At 45.0% G+C, this 20,714-nt stretch overlaps 1 protein-coding gene across 1 annotated transcript in view; it reads left to right on the forward strand.

The window, feature by feature from the left end:
• The window catches only part of dennd4c (DENN/MADD domain containing 4C), a 125,642-nt gene that overhangs the window by 23,464 nt on the left and 81,464 nt on the right, over positions 1-20,714 (forward strand). The window contains exons 2-3 of the mRNA XM_055632759.1: positions 5,012-5,328; positions 13,452-13,704. Of these exons, the coding sequence (XP_055488734.1) occupies positions 5,024-5,328; positions 13,452-13,704 (558 nt within the window). The 5' untranslated portion in view covers positions 5,012-5,023. The remainder of the gene's footprint in view (positions 1-5,011; positions 5,329-13,451; positions 13,705-20,714) is intronic.

The following is a 20,714-nucleotide window of genomic DNA, read 5'->3' on the forward strand; positions in this document are numbered from 1 at the left end:
TGGCTGGATTTCAACGCTTTCAATTTGAAAAGTGAATCCATGCAAAAAATATTTTTCTACAAAAATATTTAAAGTTATTATTGGAATATTATCCAAGTTTTATTGATGAAAATTAAACTCTTTGCAAGCTGAAATTCAAAGGGGCATAAGAGCTTGGTATACTTTGGTACTTCACCTCTGCAGTTGAGTCTCGATTACTGAATGAAGGAGGAAAGTGAATAATTTAAATCATCAAAAGGCTTAAATGTTTCATATTATTGTTTATCAATTAGACATTGGTTCATCAATTGGCTTGCTCTTTATCTACTTTGGATCACTAGGAGAGCTGGTTTCTTGATTGAGGATGTGGCATCTTGCTGAAAATGATTTAGCAGCATCTCTTTGCAGACAAGGACTATATTGTGAGACATCTGATGCAATAAAATTGGGTATTTCACACGATACTGGCCCATCTTCTACACACTGGACAATGTTGCTTTCAGAAAACGTCTCCAATTCCAGTTCATGGCAATGAATAAACAGTTTCTGCATGGATATTTTCATCCTCAATTTCACTGCACAATTTCTGCGTGGCATATTGTTGAAAGTTCTTGCCTGAATTTTTAGTACTTTATCTCTGTAAAGCTCTTGCTCTATTAGATCAGTGTGATTTAATTTCACTGAACTCCAAACTCTCATAAATAGCATCTAAGATAACCTGTAATTCCAAAAAGAGAGTTAATTGTTTCTTTCATGACGTGTTTTTGAAATAATTCAGATTAAAGATTATTTTTAATGTGGGCACTCACTCCATTGGTTGGTAGTAAATATTTGGCCAAAATATTAAGTTCTGACGTACATAAAAGTTTTGAGATACCCTGACGCATCTGGTAGAGTTGCTACCTCGCACTGCAAGCCGCTCTGATTCAATCCCGACTTCCCGTGTTGTCTGAATGGAGTTTGCATATTCTCTAACGTGACATATGTATATCCTACGGGTGCTCCAGTTTCATCCCATGCCACAAAGATGTGTGGGTTGATAAATTGTAAGTTGTCCATAGATGTTGGGGAATGACGGGGAATGGCAGAGAATGGACGAACGTTGATAAGAAAGTGATTCGTAAAAAAAATAAAGGTCAGTGTAATTTGATATCTGGTGGCCAGCTCTGATTTGGTGGGTCAAAGCATCCATGCTGGTGATTGCAACTGCATTATCATAGACTTATGCTTCAAACTCTAAACACCGGCTCAGAAATCATGGAATACCATTAAAATGAAATTCAATTTCTGACCCATTTTAAACAATGCTGTTATTTAATGTTCACAAAACAAAATATAATTTCTCTGCATTCGCATGGTACCTACCTGCTGTCCCTTGCTCTCAGATGAAACAAAAATGGAGCATATTTAGTGTGGGTTTGCTGATAAAACAAACATGTGTTCCATGGTAGTTACCCATTTTGGGGTGAAGACACTATTGTAATGCTTGGGGAATAATCTCCAGTGCTCTGCGTACTTACATGTTCTCCTTGTGATTTGTGTGACTTTCCCCATGTTCCTGTTTTCCTCCTACATTACAAAGTCATACAGGGTTGATAGGTTAATTGGCTGCTCTAAATTGCCCTTTTGTAGGTCATGAGAGAAACCGACAAAAATGGGGAGAGAGGGAATTAGTGTGGGATTAATGTAAATATCTGCCTGTTGGGTAGTGCAGACTGATGTGCTGAATGGTCATTGAGTCATAGGTCCTTGTACAGTCATTTAAATCATCATTTATCATCTGGAGCCTGGCTTTTGAAAATTTCCACTTTTAATCTGCAAGCAGGGTAATCAGCCTCTCATCAGTTTGGTGTGGACTGCATTCTCAACCTGTTTTGCAGTATGTCCTCTTGAGCAAAAACAGCTGCAGAGACTGGAAACAAAATGCTTGAATTGCTCAACAGGTTTGGCAGTATCTGGAGAGAGCAAGTCGAGACTTTTTTTCCCCACCTGTGCTGACTATCCCTGATAAATCTGTCCATTTCCAAAAGCTGATAAATACTATCCCGCAGAACCCCCTCTGGTAACTTTCCTGCTGCTGGCATTTAGTTCCATAACTTGTCCTTGTAGCTCTTAAATGAAGATACAATATTAACCACTCTCCAGTCTTCTGATACCTTAATTGGGACTTAAGAAAATGCAAATATCTTTGCCAGAACCCCTGTATCTTCTTCCCTAGCTTCTTGCCGTGTCCTCAAAAACACTTGATCAGGCCCTGGTGATTTATCAGTCTTTAATATGCTTTTAATCTGACACGCCTATTATTTTGTAAAGTTGATATGTTGCAAGACATCATTCCACTTTGCTTAATTCCTTGACTTGCATAAAAGCTGAGTCTCACATTGCGAGTTGACACAAGAGGTACCCCGAGTGAAAGACTCGTGGTTGTGTACGAGATTGCAAGTGTATGATCAAGAGTTTAACCGAGTTCCCACGGGTATGACAAGTTTGCCGTTTACTTGTCATTTCTGCGATGTTCCAAGTTCGTCTCCCGAGTTACTCTTGAGCCAATCCTGATTGAAGGTATGTTTTAATAAGCAACAGTGTTATGTTTTAATAAGCAACAGTGTTAAAGAAGGCCTTTCCATCCCGTGGCTTTGTTTTAAAAATAGAATTCAGCGCTGCCGCATCAATTGATGTGACCTACAAAGGGAAAATGCGCACCATCCAGTGCCAGAGCAGTTATACTTATGATTTGTTTGAAACACACAGGTTTGATATGTTTTAATTGAATTTACTGCCATGTCTACACACTGCGGGGAGACGGGAGATTAAATCTTTGAATATGGACGGGTGTGCACATCAGATTGTTGTGAGACGGAGCTCAAGGTTCGCCTCCTGAGTTGCTTTGGTGCCCAGTCGTGAGTTGAGGTGGAGAGAGGTTGGGGGGGGGGGGGGGGGGCGTCATTAATCTGTCTGGGGTGACATGGCTCTTGGGTTAGGCTGGGATCATTCTCTGCGGGATGATCTTAGTGCGGGAGACAAGTGTAGGAGAGGTGTACTGACTGTGGGCAGAACTTTGGAAGTGATTGCCCACCAGTCTCAAAAGCCGCTGTGTCTCCGTCCCTGGGATAGTAGGGGGCGATCAAACAGCACAATACCCCCCTCCCCCTCCACGCCAATACGAAGGGCAACGATCCCAAGGCTTTACCGTCAGAAACAGCGGGCAGGCGCAAATCACCTGCCATAATGCGAGAGAGATCATGCACTGTTGTAGGTCTCCTTTGCACGTCGGTGTTTCTGTCTTTCTCCACTCATTGTTGGCCCTATCTGTCACCACCCCCACCTACACCCCTCTGCTTCCCGGCCATGTGTGTGACCCTTCCCTCCCCTCTCCAGCTCCCCGCCCATTGCACCGGCGCGGGGGCTTTGCACTGTCTTCACGTCGGTGACGCCAGCAGGTCAGTGCCAGTCGCACCGGGGCAGTCGCTCCCTTCAATTTCCCACGGGGTCGGGTCGGGTCGGGACGGGACTGGAGTTGGGAGGGGGGGGGGATGGTTGGGTTAGGTGAGCAGGAGAGTGGGGTTGTTTGCAGTTGCAGAGGGAGGAGGCAAGGGCGGTACAGTTCCCAGTCTCAGCTCCTATCCAGGGGGGTGGCCGGAGACGTCAGGACCAACGGGACACCGACCCCCAGGCCCACCAGGCCCACTGCAAGCATGGAGAACCCCGAGACCCACAGCCAACAGCAACTGCAGCCCAGCCCCGCTCCAACTCCAGAGGAATCTGCTCCCCGATGGGCCGTCACGGTGACAAGTGGCAGTTCGCCCACAGTCCGATCTGCGCCCCCTCATCCACAACCCCAAGAACAAGACGTACCTTGCACACCATCAGCTTCGTGTTCCTCTGGAGTTGGAGCGGGGCTGGGCTGGAGTTGCTGCTGGCTATGGGTCTCTGGGTTCTCCGTGCTTGCAGTGGGCCTGGGGGTCGGTGTCCCGTTGGTCCTGACGTCTCCTCCCACCCCCCTGGACAGGAGCTGAGACTGGGAACTGTACCGCCCTTGCCCCCTCCCTCTGCAACTGCAAACAACCCCACTCTCCTGCTCCTTGAGAATATTTTCCTGGATATATGTAACAAAATGACCTATCTAAGGCCATGGGACTATGGCAGTTCCAGTCAATACAAGTTGTAACTATTATAATCTTATTGTTTTTACAACTGTGATCACCTTACATATTTGTTCCTCGAATTTTCACTGACTCTTGTGGAGGCCTAAGTACAATCTCATCAAAGTGATCATCCTCTCATACAGTTCCATTCATACTGTTTCATTCCTCAAGAATTTTTCTCTCTAAGTATTTATTATCTTGATGTTCTCTTGAATCAAAAGCGCATTACCATCCTTGAATAATTTTAGAACATTTGCCACACTATTTACCTTACATAAAACCAGTGATGTGATTGAATTGTTATTTTCTAATTGACCAACTATTTCTTCTATCGTCTTCCCAATTATGGATGTTAAGCCAACTGGCCTACGGGCAGGGATGGGATACCGAGTTGGATGATCAGCCATGATCATATCAAATGGCGATGCAGGCTCGAAGGGCCTAATGGCCTACTCCACCTATTTTCTATGTTTCTATGAAGTTAAAATTAAAAAATACTATCTGTTTTCTGTCATTGGGGGAAATGTTAATGTGTTTGGCCAGGTGGGGTGATTCATCTGGGCTGAACTCTGTAGTAGGTGACTTAGACAATTCATTGGTATGGAGGTTAGTTGTTGGTGGGGTTGTCTACTTTGAGTTCAACTTCATTAAATGCCTTAAGGATTTTCAATTGTTGGTAAGTAACTGATTTCTTCAGAGGTGGAACCAATTGTTTGAAGATGGTAACATAGACCACATTTAGCTGGAATAGTGGATGAAAATGGTATTTTAATTAAAATTTCTATCTATAGTTTGTCTGAGAATTAGCATTAAAACTTGTCTGAGATTATGCACAATCCAGTTTTTTACCAGGAAGAATTTCTGATGTTCTTTATTCCTTTTCTTAGGAACACACAGCCATGATTGAAGATAAAGGTCCAAGAATTAGTGACTACTTTGTAGTTGCAGGGCTGACTGACACATCTACACCATTAGAGCAGGAAATCACAATTGTAGAGCCCAGGTCATCAAAGCCGAAAGCACCAATAACAGATGTCACTGTCATAATTAAATCGATTGGAGAAAATGTTCCTGAAGGGTATACTTGCATTGAGAGCACGCCAACTGGACTTCCTGCAAACTTGAATTTTGGGAGTTTGAAAAGTCCAGAGATATACCTTTGCTACAAGCGGGGACTTGATGTGCCACCCCTTATTGATATTGGGTAAGTGATTTGAAAAATCATCTTGATCTCTGCGTTGGTATAGTGCCAATTTGAAGCTTGTGTGTTTAATGTAAACTATGCTTAAGCAGGTAAGTGGTAATTATAGTTATGTTTTTGTCTAGAAATTTTAATTTTGCGATCTGGATTTTTGCTCCAGAGCTTTGAGTTTTAAGGTGACCAAGACCATTGAGGGACTTGCAAGGTTCTATCACAGCTGGGGTAGGTGATGTTTGGGGACAGTTTGTGAGATGGCGTGTGCATTCCATTGTTTCCTGTGTGCCTCTGTGTTCCTGATGCAGGTCGTTCAGTGCTTTGCTGAATACCTTTTATTTTGATCAGTCATCAGCCAGGGAGTTTGTGGAGATGTACCATTTTTTTCCCCAAGCTGATCCCTGCTTTTGTTTTATTTAGCTAGCAATCTATGTGAGCTCAGATGTTTTGGGAGTTTGTTGTTGGATATATGAATGTTAAAGAGATATTAATATTTCCAACAAGATGTGAAAATTGAACTGGTTCCTGAATGATTACTTCCCTATGTTAATGTGAAAGAGAAGTGCAGCCTAAATCAAATTAGTTTGTGTACAATATAACAGGTATTGTTTAAACTAAACTGAAAGACAACCTGGACCCCATTTTTAAAATATGAATTTCCTTATTCTTAGTAGAGGCATACTATTTTCTAGATTATTTTCTATAGTTTCTTTTTTTTTTCCAAGCCAAACAAAATTGAATAGGGCATTCACTAGTTTAGAGTTCATTTTATGGTGCTCTGAAATTTTATTTTGTATGAAAGATTGACCAAACTTCAACAGGTTATTATTTTTGCAGGAATAATGAGTACTGATTTTAACTGGCTGTGTAAAATATCCAAGCCCTTTTGGATTTTGCAGTGAAAATGAATTGTTGTTGCCTCCAATGTGAACGTTATCTCCACAGTATATTGTACCATCAGAGCCTGTCACTCTGCAACAAAACAAGATCCTTGTGTTTTAATTCTTCATATTTTCTAAAATTCTTCTCTTTAAATACACCGAATTATTTCTGACATGTAGATCCAATTATTTAATATCTAATTTGTCAAAAAACGTACTGCGACAGGTTTATTCTGCTGCTGATCGTTTGAATTTTGAGAATGCTGGGACACTTCAAATACAAAACGCAAATCAGTCAGCATAATGGTGCCAAAATGTAGATGGTCGAGAGCTTCAAGTTCTGAGGTGTAAATATTACCACCAATTTGTCCTGGACCAACAACACTGAAGCTGCAGCCAGGAAAGCATATCCACGCCTCTCCTTACTTTAAAAGGAAGATTGGCATGTCTCCATCAACTTTTTCCATTTTCTACGCAATACACACAATACACAATACAATTTATTTGTCACTTGAACCTCATAGAGGCTCAAATGAAATGTTGTTTCTGCAGTCATACACAAATAAAAAAAGACCCAAGACACAACACAATTTACACAGACATCCATCACAGCGCATCTCCTCCTCGCTGTGATGGAAGGCAAAAACTTATCCCTCCCCTGCACTCCCCATTCCCCTCCCGATGTCAGTCAAAGCCCCCGGCAGGCGATGGCAATTGTCCCGCGGCCATTAACGCCGCGCTGGGTGATGCAAGGCCGCGCTCCGGGTCTTGGTGTTGGAGCCTCCGGCGGGCGCTAGCAAAGTCCAAAAAAATAATAAAAACTACATTAAAACGGGACAAAAAAATAACTAAAAGACAGACGGACTGCAGAGGCCACTGCGACGCGAGTCGTGCCGCCCACCGGATGTACTGCAAAAAGTATCCTAGAGAGACGTATTGCAGCTTGGTTTGGCAATAGCTCTCTCCAAGCAATAGATGGCAGAGAGCTGTGGATATAGTCAAGTTCATCCTACAAAACCACCTTCGCCTTCCCCATCGATTCCATGTACACTTCACCCTACTTCTGGAATGCAGCCAACAGAATCCAGGATCATTTACATCTCAATTCTTCCTTCTTCCTTCTCCCTTCTCCCTTCTCCCATTGGGCAGATATAAAACTTGAAAGCACATGCCACCATATTCAGGAACAGCTACTTCCCCGCTGTTATGAATCGACTGAATGGTTCTCATAAGCTAAGGGTGTAGTTTTAATCTCCCAACCTCCTTTATTAAGCCTTTGCACTTTCACTGTAACCCAACGCTAATTTTGTAACACCATTCTGTAATCTATTATTTTCTCTGTAATCTTTGCTTGTGTATGGCTTGATTGCATTTGTGTATGTACAGGTGCACAACCTTTTATCCGAAAGCCTTGGGACCAGACACTTTTTGTAATTCGGAATTTTTCGGCTTTCGGATTGGAAGATTTTTAGCGTAGATTTTAATGGCTGGCTCAGTGGTAGAGTGCTCGGCTCATATCCGCCACGTCGCGAATTTGCGCCTCGAACCCGGCAGTTACTCGATCGCGAGTTTGAGTCTTCAATGTAGTTTTTTCTTGCAGAATAGGGGAATAGGAGAGAATAGGGAGGGTTAGGCTGGGATCATTCTCTGCGAGATAATCTTAGTGCGGGAGACAAGTATAGGAGAGGTGTACTGACTGTGTGGGCAGAACTTTGGAAGAACTGCCCACCATTCTCAAAAGCCGCTGTGTCTCCCTGTCCCTCCAACTCCAGAGGAATCCGCTCCCCGATGGGCCGCTACGCAACAAGTGGTAGTTCCCCCACAGCCCGAGCTGCGCCACCCCAAGAACAAGGCGTACCTTGCACACCATCAGCTTCTGCCCCTACGGGGAACGTGTCCCTCTGGAGTTGGAGCGGGGCTGGGCTGGAGTTGCTGATCTGGGATCTCCGTGCTTGCAGTGGGCCTGGGGGTCGGTGTCCCGATGAGGGGGCGCAGCTCGGGCTGTGGGCGAACTGCCACTTGTCGCCGTAGCGGCCCATTGGGGAGCGGCTTCTGCTGGTCCTGACGTCTTCGGCAACCCCCCTGTACAGGAGCTGAGACTGGGAACTGTACCGCCTTTGCAGGTGAGCAGGAGAGTGGGGTTGTTTACAGTTGCAGAGGTAGGGGGCAAGGGCGGTACAGTTCCCAGTCTCAGCTCCTGTCCAGGGAGGTGGCCGGAGACGTCAGGACCAACAGGAACCCACTCCCTGATGGGCCGCTACAGCGACAAGTGGCAGTTCGCCCACAGCCCAAGTTGCGCCCCCTCATCCGCAACCCGTGTTCCTCTGGAGTTGGAACGGGGTTGGGCTAGAGTTGCTGCTGGCTGTGAGTCTCCGGGATCTCCGTGCTTGCAGTTGGTGTCCCGTTGGTCCTGACGTCTCCGGCCACCCCCCTGGACAGGAGCTGAGACTGTGAACTGTACCGCCCTTGCCCCCTTCCTCTGCAACTGCAAACAACCCCACTCTCCTGCTCACCTGCAAAGGCAGTACAGTTCCCAGTCTCAGCTCCTGTACAGGGGGGTGGCTGGAGACGTCACAGCCCGAGCTGCGCCCCCTCATCTGCAACCCCAAGAACAAGACGCACCTTGCACACCATCAGCTTCTGTCCCTACGGGAAGCGTGTTCCTCTGGAGTTGGAACGGGGCTGGGCTGCTGCTGGCTGTGGGTCTCTGGGATCTCCGTGCTTGCAGTGGACCTGGGGGTCGGTTTCCCGTTGGTCCTGACGTCTCCGGTGACTGGCATTGTATGCTGGCATCGCCGACGTGAAGACAGTGCAAAGCCCCCGCGCCGGTGCAATGGGCGGGGAACTGGAGAGGGGAGGGAAGGGGTCACACACATGGCCGGGAAGCAGAGGGGTGTTGGTGGGGTGAAACTGAAGGGAGCGACAATCTGCTGCTGCCTGCCAGCTGAGTTAAAACGTTCCCACGCAAGACTCACGATACGCTGTGTATCGTGAGTCTACCGTGGGAACTTTTTAACTCAGCGGGCAGGCAGCAGCAGATTGTCAATTATTAACCCTCCCGCGCAATATACCCTCACCTCTTTTATGAATGGGGATTTAGTTCCCCTTTCTTCGAGGACCGACCGGAGGTTCCGCTGTCACCTCTGCGGGCCGCCCTCGGTAAACGTCTTCAAGGACCTTTCTTCAAGGACTGAAAAAATGTCCGCTATTCGGAGCTTTTCGTTATTTGGATCTGTAGTATGGTTTGACTGATAGCACACCAACTAAGTTTTTCACTCTATCTTGATACATGTGCTGCTAATATATCAATATCAAATCTATAATGGAAAAAGTACACTGGTCAGAGAGCATCCCTGGAGAGAAACAGTTAATACTAGACCAAGTGGGACCCGTTGGTTCCCAGCATCACACTGGAAGGCTGGTCCCCCAACGCAAAATTCCACCTCTCCACCAATTCCAATATTGGTGGCCGGTGGGGGGGGGGGGGGGGGGGGGGGGGCTTTCTGGAGCACTGGTATGTGTGTTGTGGGCTGAAGGGACTGGTTTCCAGAGGGCTAGTATGGACATTGTGGGCCGAATGGATTATTGGGCTGGCGGCTCAGTCACTCAAGCCTGTTGTGCTGGCAGCTCACTCACTCACGGCTGGTGGGCTGGCAGTTGACTCGCGGCTATTACTTGAAATTCCATTACAAGCAGGGTGCGAGGCCACCAAATTCAAGTGCAGATTCATACCATTTCAAGCAGGGTGCAAGGCCACTAAAGACAGCGAGTTGTGACCTCTCCCTCCTCCATCTTGCAGAGACTGAGCCACGTCCACACTTCTGGGTTTTATAGTTTCCCCCCCCCCCCCCCCCCCAGAAGGGGCGTGGCATTCATGGCGTGATTGACAGGAGAGAGAATCTCAACATATTTTAAACACTAATAACTCTTATTTTTCATTGATGGGAAAAATCCTCAGCACCTTCTGAGTAAGATGGCCAAAAATCACAGCCGTACGTGGTATAAAGCACAAACAGGAAGTGGTCAAGATTAGACTTTTAATTATATAAAAGGCAAGGCAACTTTAATTTGGCAAGGCAACTTTAATTTGGCAAGGCAACTTTAATTTGGCAAGGCAACTTTAATTTGGCAAGGCAACTTTAATTTGGCAAGGCAACTTTAATTTGGCAAGGCAACTTTAATTTGGCAAGGCAACTTTAATTTGGCAAGGCAACTTTAATTTGGCAAGGCAACTTTAATTTGGCAAGGCAACTTTAATTTGGCAAGGCAACTTTAATTTGGCAAGGCAACTTTAATTTGGCAAGGCAACTCTAATTTGGCTGGGCAACTCTAATTTGGCTGGGCAACTCTAATTTGGCTGGGGGCAACTCTAATTTGGCAGGGCAACTCTAATTTGGCAGGGCACTTCTAATTTGGCAAGGCAACTCTAATTTGGCACGGCAACTCTAATTTGGCAAGGCAACTTTAATTTGGCAACACAGCTTTAGCATTTCCAAACCAGAGGCATCACAGCTTTAACATTTCCAAACCAAAGGCAACACAGCTTTAGCATTTCCAAACCAGACGCAACACAGCTTTCCTCTTGTCCTGCGCAGCGGAGGGCGACGCTGAGTAAGATGACCAAAAATCACAGCCGTAAATGGCAGGGTTTTTTTCTAAAATCAATATACAGAACACCAGGAAGCGGTCAAGATCAGACTTTTAGTAGTATAGATTTCAGATTGGTGTTCTTTCATCTGAATAAGAAAGATTGGAAATAAAGTGCACTTTAAATTACACAAAAAGTGGAAAGAATGAGACATTAAAGTACCCCACTTGTAAGAGCTATTTGGATATGTTTTATCCATTTGGACAGGCAGGCTAGATTAATTTCTTCACTTGCAGTCTTGTACTTACTAGCCGCAGAAGTGTTGTCAATCTGGACATTGGTCAAGGTGTGCTGAGGAATGGTTGATAGAATTTAATGAAGAGAAATGTGAGGTGTTGCATTTTTGGGAAGTCTAACATGGGCTGGACCTACACCATGAATGGTAGGGCACTTGTAGTGTTGTAGAGCAGAGGGATCTATGGTGCATGGTTTCTTGAAGGTGGAGTCGCAGATAGATCGGGTGGTCAAAAGGGATTTTGGCACATTGGCCTTCATCAGTTAGAGTATTGAGTATAGAAATTGGGAGGTCATGTTGCAGTTGTATAAGAAGTTGGTGAGGCTGCATTTAGAGTATTGTGTTCAATTCTGGGCACTGTGTCGTAGGAAAGATGTTATTAAGTTGGAACGGGTACAGAGAAGATTTGCGAGGATGTTGCAAGGACTAGAGGGTCTAAGCTCTAGGGAGAGATTGAGTAGGCTGGGATGCAGGAGGATGAGGGGTGATCTTATAGAGGTGTATAAGATCATGAGAGGAATAGACCAGGTAGTCGCTTGCCCAGAGTGGGTTAATCGAGGACCGGAGGGCATAGGTTTAAGGTGAAGAGGAATAGATTTTAAAGGAATCTATTAGAAGATAGAAGTGTTAATTTAATAGGGTGACCTTTTCACACGAAGGGTGCTGAGTGTATGGAGCAAGTAGTTCCAGAGGAGGTAGTTGAGGCAAGGACTATCCCAACATTTAAGAAACAGTTAGACAGGTACATGGATAGGACAGGTTGAGAGGGATAAGGACCAAATGTGGGCAGGTGGGACTAGTGTAGCTAGGACATGTTGGCCATTGTGGGAAAGTTGGGCAGAAGGGCCTGTTTCCACGCTGTATCACTCTATGACTCTATGGAGTTATCTGCTCTAGTTTGCATTTGACTCCCTGGTTTTAGTATAATTTCAGAGCTTAGTTTGACAGTTAGATTAATAGAAGAACTTATGTCTCTAGACTCAGTTATGAGTCAGCAGGTTTGCCATCTACAGGGAAGTTTTGGAACAAAGTCTGCTCTTTGCTGTTTGTAGAAAAAGTTCATTGGTGGTCTCAGTTTTTGCTCAGTAATGATCAGATAAACAAAGGAGGAGGACTGACTGGACTTTGTTGCCTTCCACTACAGTGAAGAATGCTGTGGTGGATGTTTATGTTAAATTCTATTGTGTATTGTGTGTTCTTTTTTTCAACTGTATCGCTGCATGCCAAATTCATTTCACTGCACCTTAGTTGTGCATGTGACAAATACATTTGACTTTGACTTTGAATCTGAATAAAAATTTGCTTATGGACATGGAATAGTGAGGCCAGTTTTAATATTCTATTGCTGCCTAAAAAACTGTCCCTGAACCATCATCTTGGTTTATTGATATTCATCCAGCCAGTCCACAATCTTTAATATCAGTTTTGGCTCTTGAGCTGATCTTCTGACTATTACAAATAGGTCCACTCCTTGTGTAACATTAATTAGTCTCCATTAGATCAATGCATATGCTAAAATTCTATTGTTTAATTTACAGGTGCTCTAGTGCTGTCCTGAACATAATGCCTATCTGAAACTTTAACCAAAGCTTTTGATTACTCAAAAAATAAATTATACATTACCTTACACACAATTCTAAAAGAAGGAAGGCATCAAAAAAGCAGAACATTAATACGAAACAGAAAACAGAAAAAAAAAACATCTATTGTAGTTCAAGAGGTAGTCCATTGTGTTCTGCTGTCAAGGTATGACTAGGGTTGTGGAGGTTGGTTCAAGAATTAGAGAGTTTTTAAGTAGCTGTTCCAGAACCAGGTGATGCGATTTCTGTAATGTCTTTCTGATAATATCAGTGAGAAGATGACATGGCTCAGGATCGGAAGGAATCTTTGATGGATGTCATTTGGAAGTGATGTTTCATTGGAAACATACCAACAGAATTTGGGAAATTCAGTGTTTATGGTTTGGGTTGCAAGCTATCCAGGCAGAATATGTTAGCTCTCTGGTCTTGACATGCATCCTTAAATGGTTATTAAAGTTGTGAAAGTAAGTTTGATTTCACACAAATGATGGAATGAAATTAGTTCAGATTCCAATTAACTTTATGTTGCAACCTGGATTTGGACCTTTAATCTTGCACAGTTTAAAATGTATTATTTGCACATCATTTAAGGTCATTTAGTAAAATGAGCAATGATCTCTATTGCTGATGTTCCTTTGCTTTGAGATTAATTTAAATCACTTCAATATGTTTCCTATCTTTACTGGAAGTAGGTATTCACATTGTTGCTTTTCAGCAGGGTACCAATTGGTGTATACCTTCTCGACCAAGATTACTAACTGGAATAATTATATATTTTTTCCCCTCAGGGTGTTATATGAGGGGAAAGAACGCTTAATTCCAGGCTGTGAAATCTTACAAGCAACTCCTTTTGGCCATTGTGCCAATGTTAACAACAGTTCAGCCAATTCTCAGAAAATCTTCATCACCTATCGGAGGGCTCCATTGAACAGGCCTCAAAATTCTTTAGCTGTGACTGATATTTGTGTTCTTGTTACGAGTAAAGGAGAAACTCCACCCCACACATTCTGCAAAGTTGATAAGAACTTAAACTGTGGCATGGTAAGGATAACTTTGTCAATTGTACTACATTATCTCAAATGGTATGAATATTTTATATACTTCATAGTCATGTGCTTTACTAATCCATTGTATTTTTGTCTGCTTTGAAGATGACGCATAATATGGGGGGGGGGGGAGTATAGTTCTATGTTCTAGCTTTTGTTGGGGAATATTGTGCTTACAATGAATTATTTAAGATTGAAGTGGTCTTGGCACTGTCTGACTTCATACTACATAGGAAGTAGTGGACAATTCTAGTACTTTGCCTACTTTGTAGTAATGTGTTTTTAAATGTGATATTATCATAAAGGGTGTGTAAAATAAAATAAATACAGTTTGGCGAGTCTAGACGGTGAGTAAGTAAAATTGTTTTATTTTGAAGACGAAAACAACAAAATTACTCAAATCACTAGAGACAGCCAAATACACAATGTTGATTCCACACGTGTGGCGCTAGAATGAATCAATACCGTAAAAAACCCGCGAATCAAATACCCGCGCTCATGTGGCTTCTCCAGCCAATCACGAGGGTTCGATTACCCAGCGCCACCACCAGGTGTAGCTACAACAGTAGCAATCCACAAGGTCTCTTGAGCCTGCACCACTATTCAGTAAGACCTTCTCTTCACCCTCAACAACCTTTTTTAGACCCCTCACGTCAAGTTAAAGGTGCAGCGATGGGCATTCCAATGGGCCACAGCCTTTTGTTAATTATGTCAAATGGTAATGCACCCGTGCGGAACTCATTGTTTTGATCAACTTTACCACTAACTTCTACCTTTTCAAAGTTACTTGGACTCTCTGGCACCTCTCTCCCTTTTCTCGATCTCTCTGTCTCCATCACAGGGGACAGACCATGGACCAATCAGGGCTCTCGCTTAACTTTTTTCCCCTGTTGCCAGCCGGGCAACCGTGGCAGCTTTTTAGGTTGCCAAATGACAGTTTAGGTGGTCATTTAAGACGGCTTGCATGACGCGTACGATAATGTGCTCGGACGAAGTGCGTAGTTACCAGTCGGAATTATACTCAATGAAGCATTCACATATTATTTCTGCTTCAAATAAAGTCACAAACTAAACGTTCACCAATCTAGACATGATATATCCCACAATGACATGCAGCAAAATTATAAGACAGTATCTCAACTCTTTTTACACATTGCAATTAATGCAATTTCTATTAGTTCTTTCCACTTCCAAACAAAAATGTGGTTGGATTATTCAGCGTATGATCAACCTGTGTCAATAAATCCTGGACCATGGTAACATATATGCGTACGTATAGTTGTGAATGTTGCTCATTAAATAACTACAGTACTGATACTCCATATTAAGAGCATTGATTTGCCGTTAAAATGAATTCTGTAATAACGTGTCAATGGTAGCTGTGACAATCGAACACTGCAGTTTTAATGTTTCACATGTTCACAATATAATTAATCCACCTTTATAGATTAAAACAAATATTAACATTGGGAATTAAAACACATTTGATTGCATTCCGTTATCAAACATAGTCAATGTTCGCTCTGAAGACATTTCCAGGACAATAGGGTCAGGGAGGGGGGTGTGTGTCAATCAGTGCGGAGAAGGCAGTCGTTGCAGAATGGATGGATTGAGGCAGGTGAATTAGTACGTGTTGGTTGGACTAGGTAAATTTGTGAGGGGAGAGCACGGGGGATGTCAGTGGTGTTGAATGGGGTTCAGTACGGGATGGATGGGGGTACAAAAGTGCTGGAGAAACTCAGCGGGTGAGGCAGCATCTATGGAGCGAAGGAAATAGGCGTTTCAGGTCGAGACCCTTCTTCAGACTGCTTCCCCCCATTCATCTTGAATGGGAGGATCAGTACAGGATGGATTGGGGGAGGGGGGAGATCAGCGCAGGATGAATGGAGGGGGGAGGTCAGTTCAGTGTGGATCGGAGGGTCTGTGCAGGATGAATGGGGGATCACTACAGGATGAATGAGGCGAAGGTGCAGGGTAAATGGAGGGTGGGTCAGTACGGGATGAATGCGTGGATTAGTACAGGATGGATGGGGGATCAGTACAGGATGGATGGGAAAGGGGTAAGTACAGGGTGAATTGGGGAACCAGTGTGGGGGGGGGGGGCGGCAGGAGAATTAATGCGAGGTGGATAGGGTGATCAGGATGAATAGATTGGGGGGGGGGGGTGGAGACAGAGATGGGGAGGGAAGCACAGGGGATGTCAGTGAGGACTGAATAGAGGCGGGAATGGGGATCAGTGCGGGATGGAGAGGAGGGGTCCCAGGATAAGGGGGGGGGGGGTGTGGAGGGGGCGTACAAGAGAGAAAGAGAGAGAGAAGGGGGTTGAGGTATGGAGGAAGGAGGGTCAGCGCTCCTCGGCCAACATCGCCCCGCTGCCTTGACCGCCACCGGCTTCCTCCTCCGCCAGCCAACAGCAAGGTGCGGGGCCGAGCAGTGCAGCTCAAAGATCCTATAGCTATAGGATCTATGGTGCAGCTGCTTCAGAAGTGTCGGAGCGAATGACGGGTCCCGCACAGCGACCACGACAGCGGCTCCATCTCCTCCTCCGCCCTGATAGCGGCCGCTGCTTGCAAACCCACTAACGGCGATAACCGCTTTAAAAAACAAACCCTCCCGCACACCGAGACCTCCCCCTCCCTCCCTCCTCCCGGCCTTGGCGTGTGGGAGGGTTTTTTTTTTTAAAGCGCCGTTAGTGGGTTTGCAAGCAGAGGCCCTTATCAGGGCGGGCAAGGTGCGGGTGGAGGAGGAGATGGAGTCGCTATCGCGGACGCTGCTGCCGCTGTTCGGGGCCCGTCATTTGCCCCGACCCTTCCTCACCCCGCACCTAGTATCTTTCCCACGCCAATACAACCGTCACCGCTGACACAAAACGTCGCGTTCCTTTTCTCCAGAGATGCTGCCTGACCCGCGAAGTTACTCCAGTTTTTTGTGTCTATCTTCGGTACAAACCAGTATCTGGTTGCCAAGCCGAGCAAAATGACTCGGTGTTTAGGTTGCCCGGCGGCGCTTTGAGTGGTCAGTGACACCCGGGCAACCGTTAATTTCGAGCCCAGCTGATGTCTACTATATACCATAGTTATCTGAACTACACCTCCTCCCAACCTGCGTCTTGCAAATAAGCCACTCTCAATCTCTCCGTATCCGCCACATATGCTCTCAAGATGAGCCTTTCCATTCTAGGACATGAAGATCTCTTTTTGTAGTTAACGTGGTTTCTCTCCTGCTGTCGGAGATGAAGCCCTCACCCGTCTCTCCTCTGTGTCCTGTAGTTCTGCTCTCGTTCATCCTCTTCCCCCTCAGACAGAACAAGGATAGAGTTGTGCTTGTCCGTGCCTTTCACCCCTCCAACGTTGGCATCCAACACATAATTCTCTGATATTTTTGCCACCTTCAATGTGTGATCCCATTGCCATTTACATCTTGCCTTCCTCACCCTTAGGTTTGCTCACCCCTTCCTTACCAAACCACTCCCTCAACAGGTGCACTCCCCTGGAAATGTAACACCTGTCCCTCCATCTCCTCCTCCACATCCATCCAGGGACTCCAGCATCCATTCTAGATGAGACAAAGGTTCACATGGACCTTCTTATAACCTCGTCTATTGTATTTGTAGCTCTCGCTATGACCTCCTTTATATCAGTGACCAAATGTAAACTAGGCGACAATCTCGCCAAACGCTTTTCCTAGGCTTGCTGGATCTCCCAGATGTTAACTATTTTAACTCCAATTCCCATACTGACCTTTTTGTCACGGGCTGCCTCCATTGCCAGAGTGAGACCACATTGCACACTGGAGTAACAACACATCATATTCTGCTTGGGTAGCTTATAACCCAACAATATGAACATTGAATTCTCCAATTTTAGGTAAGAACACCCCCCCCCCCCACCACATGTTTCTCATCCTTTTTTCCCTGTGTCCCAATCGGGTGCACACCCAATACTCCCACTGTCCTGCCCAATACCCTCCCTGTCTCCTTCCATCTATATCCCTCCCTCTAGTTTCACATTTCACCCCCCTCTTCTCTCCTATCCTTCTGTCTCCTTTTCATCTCTAGCATTTGTCTACCCGTCTGCCAATCAAAACTTATTTTACATCTATTCACCTATCATTTGCCAGGTTTTGTTCTGCCCACCTCATTTTCAGCTTTTCCTGCACTTACTAACTGGTCGAACAAGTGTTCTCTAATCTGTCAATTATTGCATTATATCTAATTGACGCTAAGGACAAAGACACAAAGTGCTGGAGTAACTCAGTGGATCAGGCAGCATTTCTGGAGAACATGGATAGTTGACTTTTCGGCTGAGGACCATACCCAAAACCTCGCCCTGCCCGAAACATCTCAACCCAAAATGTCACCAATGCATGCTCTTCAGAAATGCTGCCCGACTCACTGAGTTGCTCCAGCACTGTGTCCTTTCTTTGCAGATGAGCATCTGCAGTTGCTTATTTCTTCATGTTATGGAAACGTACATTATAACAGTACTGCCAATACTTGTCATAGTGGGAATTCATTGAAGACTCACTTGACTGGTTCAAGAGTGTGCCCTTTGGTTTTTCTCTTGATAGATCTCACTAGACCAAGTGCAGACCCGTTGGGTCTGCTCCCCAACGTGTGGTGGCGGGGGAGGGGGGGGTGGGCTGAGGGGGTGGCATGCGGCATCACACACACTAATTACCCCCCCACACAAACGCTAACTACCCCCCTTGATATTATTTTAATATTATTACTTTGCACCTTTTACCCCATAACCGCCCTATCCACTGACGCATGGCCCCCAACTCGCAGATGACGCATGGCCCCCAACTCGCAGATCTAGAGAGGGTGGGGGGTGGAGGAGAGGAGAGGAGAGTGGATGAGGGGGGAGGGTGGGGGAGGAGGGGAGCAAGAGATGGGAGGAGAGAGGGGGAAAGGGGGGGTAGGGAGGGCAGGGGGTTGGAGGAAAGAGAGAGAAAGGGAGGGGAGGAAGAGAGTGGGGAGAGGAGAGTGAGAGAGAGAGATAGGGGAGAGAGAAAGAGAGGGGAGAGGAGAGGAGGAGAGTGAGAGAGAGAGAGAGAGCCAGGAGGGGGAGGGAGAGAGAGGGGGTAGGGAGAGAGGAGATTGGGGGGGGGAGAGAGGAGGGGGGCGGGTCGACAGCCCGAGCGAGGCATGGAGCAATCTGAAGACGGGTAGATCATATCCCGTGACGGGTAGAGATCTAACAGCAAAGAAGCACCAGCTTCTGACTCCCTGGAAACCCACAGCTGGGTTTGGTTTCACGAGCTGCGCTGGCAGTGAGGAAAAGGTTCAGAGAGAGAGGCGCCACTGATCCGAGATCTGCAGAAGAAAGATCCTAAAGTGGAACGGAGCTGTAGAATATTTGTTCTGCAAAACTTTCTCGATCTTTCTGCGCCTTTGATCCACAGCGGCGGAGGGGCGGGGCAGCGGCCAGGTTGGCCTTGATTGGTCGATGCTGTGTTTTGCCTAAATGATACACACCATAGCCACTGTGTGCCCATGATAGTTGGAATTAATGTTTAAGGAGGTTAATGTTGTGCCAATTACTATCATTGTGATGTAGGGGGAAAAAAAGACAAATGTGAAAGCTGTGGTGCTGTTTCTGTCTTTGCCATTGTAACAATACTGCATGTGAGCCGGAACATTGATGATAAGCAGATCATGTGATGACTATTGAAGCTGACCTGGCTACATTAACTCATGTTTGTTTCTAGTGTACCTTTCTCACAGGGAAAATTACAATAGCTCTAACTTGTTACTGCTTACTTCCTCAATATCTGTCTTGATATCTATCATTTGCTACTTAATGAATCAGCCCTCCTGATTTCTCAGCCGATAAAATAATGAATCCCTCCTGTTCCAAACCTCCATTTGAGGTGATTGGAAACATTCTTGAAGTTTACTTTTCAAAATTTTGTTCAGCAATGTCATAAATTAAACTTGCTGTAAATGACAAATTAAATAATCTATATTTTGACTGAAATCAGTATTCAAATACTGGTATCAGCGTACAGCTTGACTAATGAGTAATTTACCATGCATTCTGTATGATTTGAACTGGTATTTCCATGTACCCAAAAATTGGATTTTATTCAATTAAAGGTCTGTTTGGAGCAAACTGTTATAACAAAGGTATTGTTTTACTTTTACTTGCCAGCTTTATCCCGGCTCTACCCCTCTTTCACTTTCTCTGCCCCAACTACAATCAATCTGAAGGATGCCAACCCAAAACGTCTTATCCATTCCCTCCAGAGACACTGCTTTACCCACTGAGTTCCTCCTGCACATTGTGTTTCGCTTATTATATGAGGAAGATACCTTTTAAACAATGTTTCAAATAGTTGGCTTACAATCCTTTTATGAGCTCTATCTGTGTTTGCCACCTCATTGGGATCGAATGAGAGTACATAGTGTGAATATAACTATGCTGAATCAGGTTGTTGGAGACATTTTACCAATGAAGAGACAAGAGTTCAGATGGTGGAATCTTGAGCAAAATAAAACAATTCACCATGACTCGTTGTGCTGATTGTCACAGCATAGTTTAGAGACACAGCATGTAAACGGGCCCTTCAGCTCACTGACTTAACAGTGACCATCTATCACGGTCCATGCACAGACATTCCCCATAGCCGGGACCGAACCCAGATCTCTGGCGCTGTGAGGCAACAGCTCCTCCACTGCATCATTGTCACAGCTGTGTGCAAAATACGTTTTTTCCCATGATCTATGCTAATAATTACTCTTCATAAAATTCATTAAATTGCTCCCTTGATTTCTTGGGGTTCTAAATCTCTGTCCTTGAGGATTAAAACTTGTGAATGTGTAAAGAGTCTTTGACTGACACTTCTGATTTACAAATTAAAATCTAAAATTGTTGTCCTCTGTGTCGGTCCCAAAGCAAATCCCAAGCCATTATGTTGACGCTTTGCCTGGTCACCTCAACCAGATGTAGAAGTTTCCAGGGCACAATTTGAAGAGCAGGGAAATTACCCTGGTATTCCACC

Source organism: Leucoraja erinacea, chromosome 3 (assembly GCF_028641065.1).
Source record: "Leucoraja erinacea ecotype New England chromosome 3, Leri_hhj_1, whole genome shotgun sequence".
In the NCBI taxonomy this organism is placed as follows: Eukaryota; Metazoa; Chordata; class Chondrichthyes; order Rajiformes; family Rajidae; genus Leucoraja; species Leucoraja erinaceus.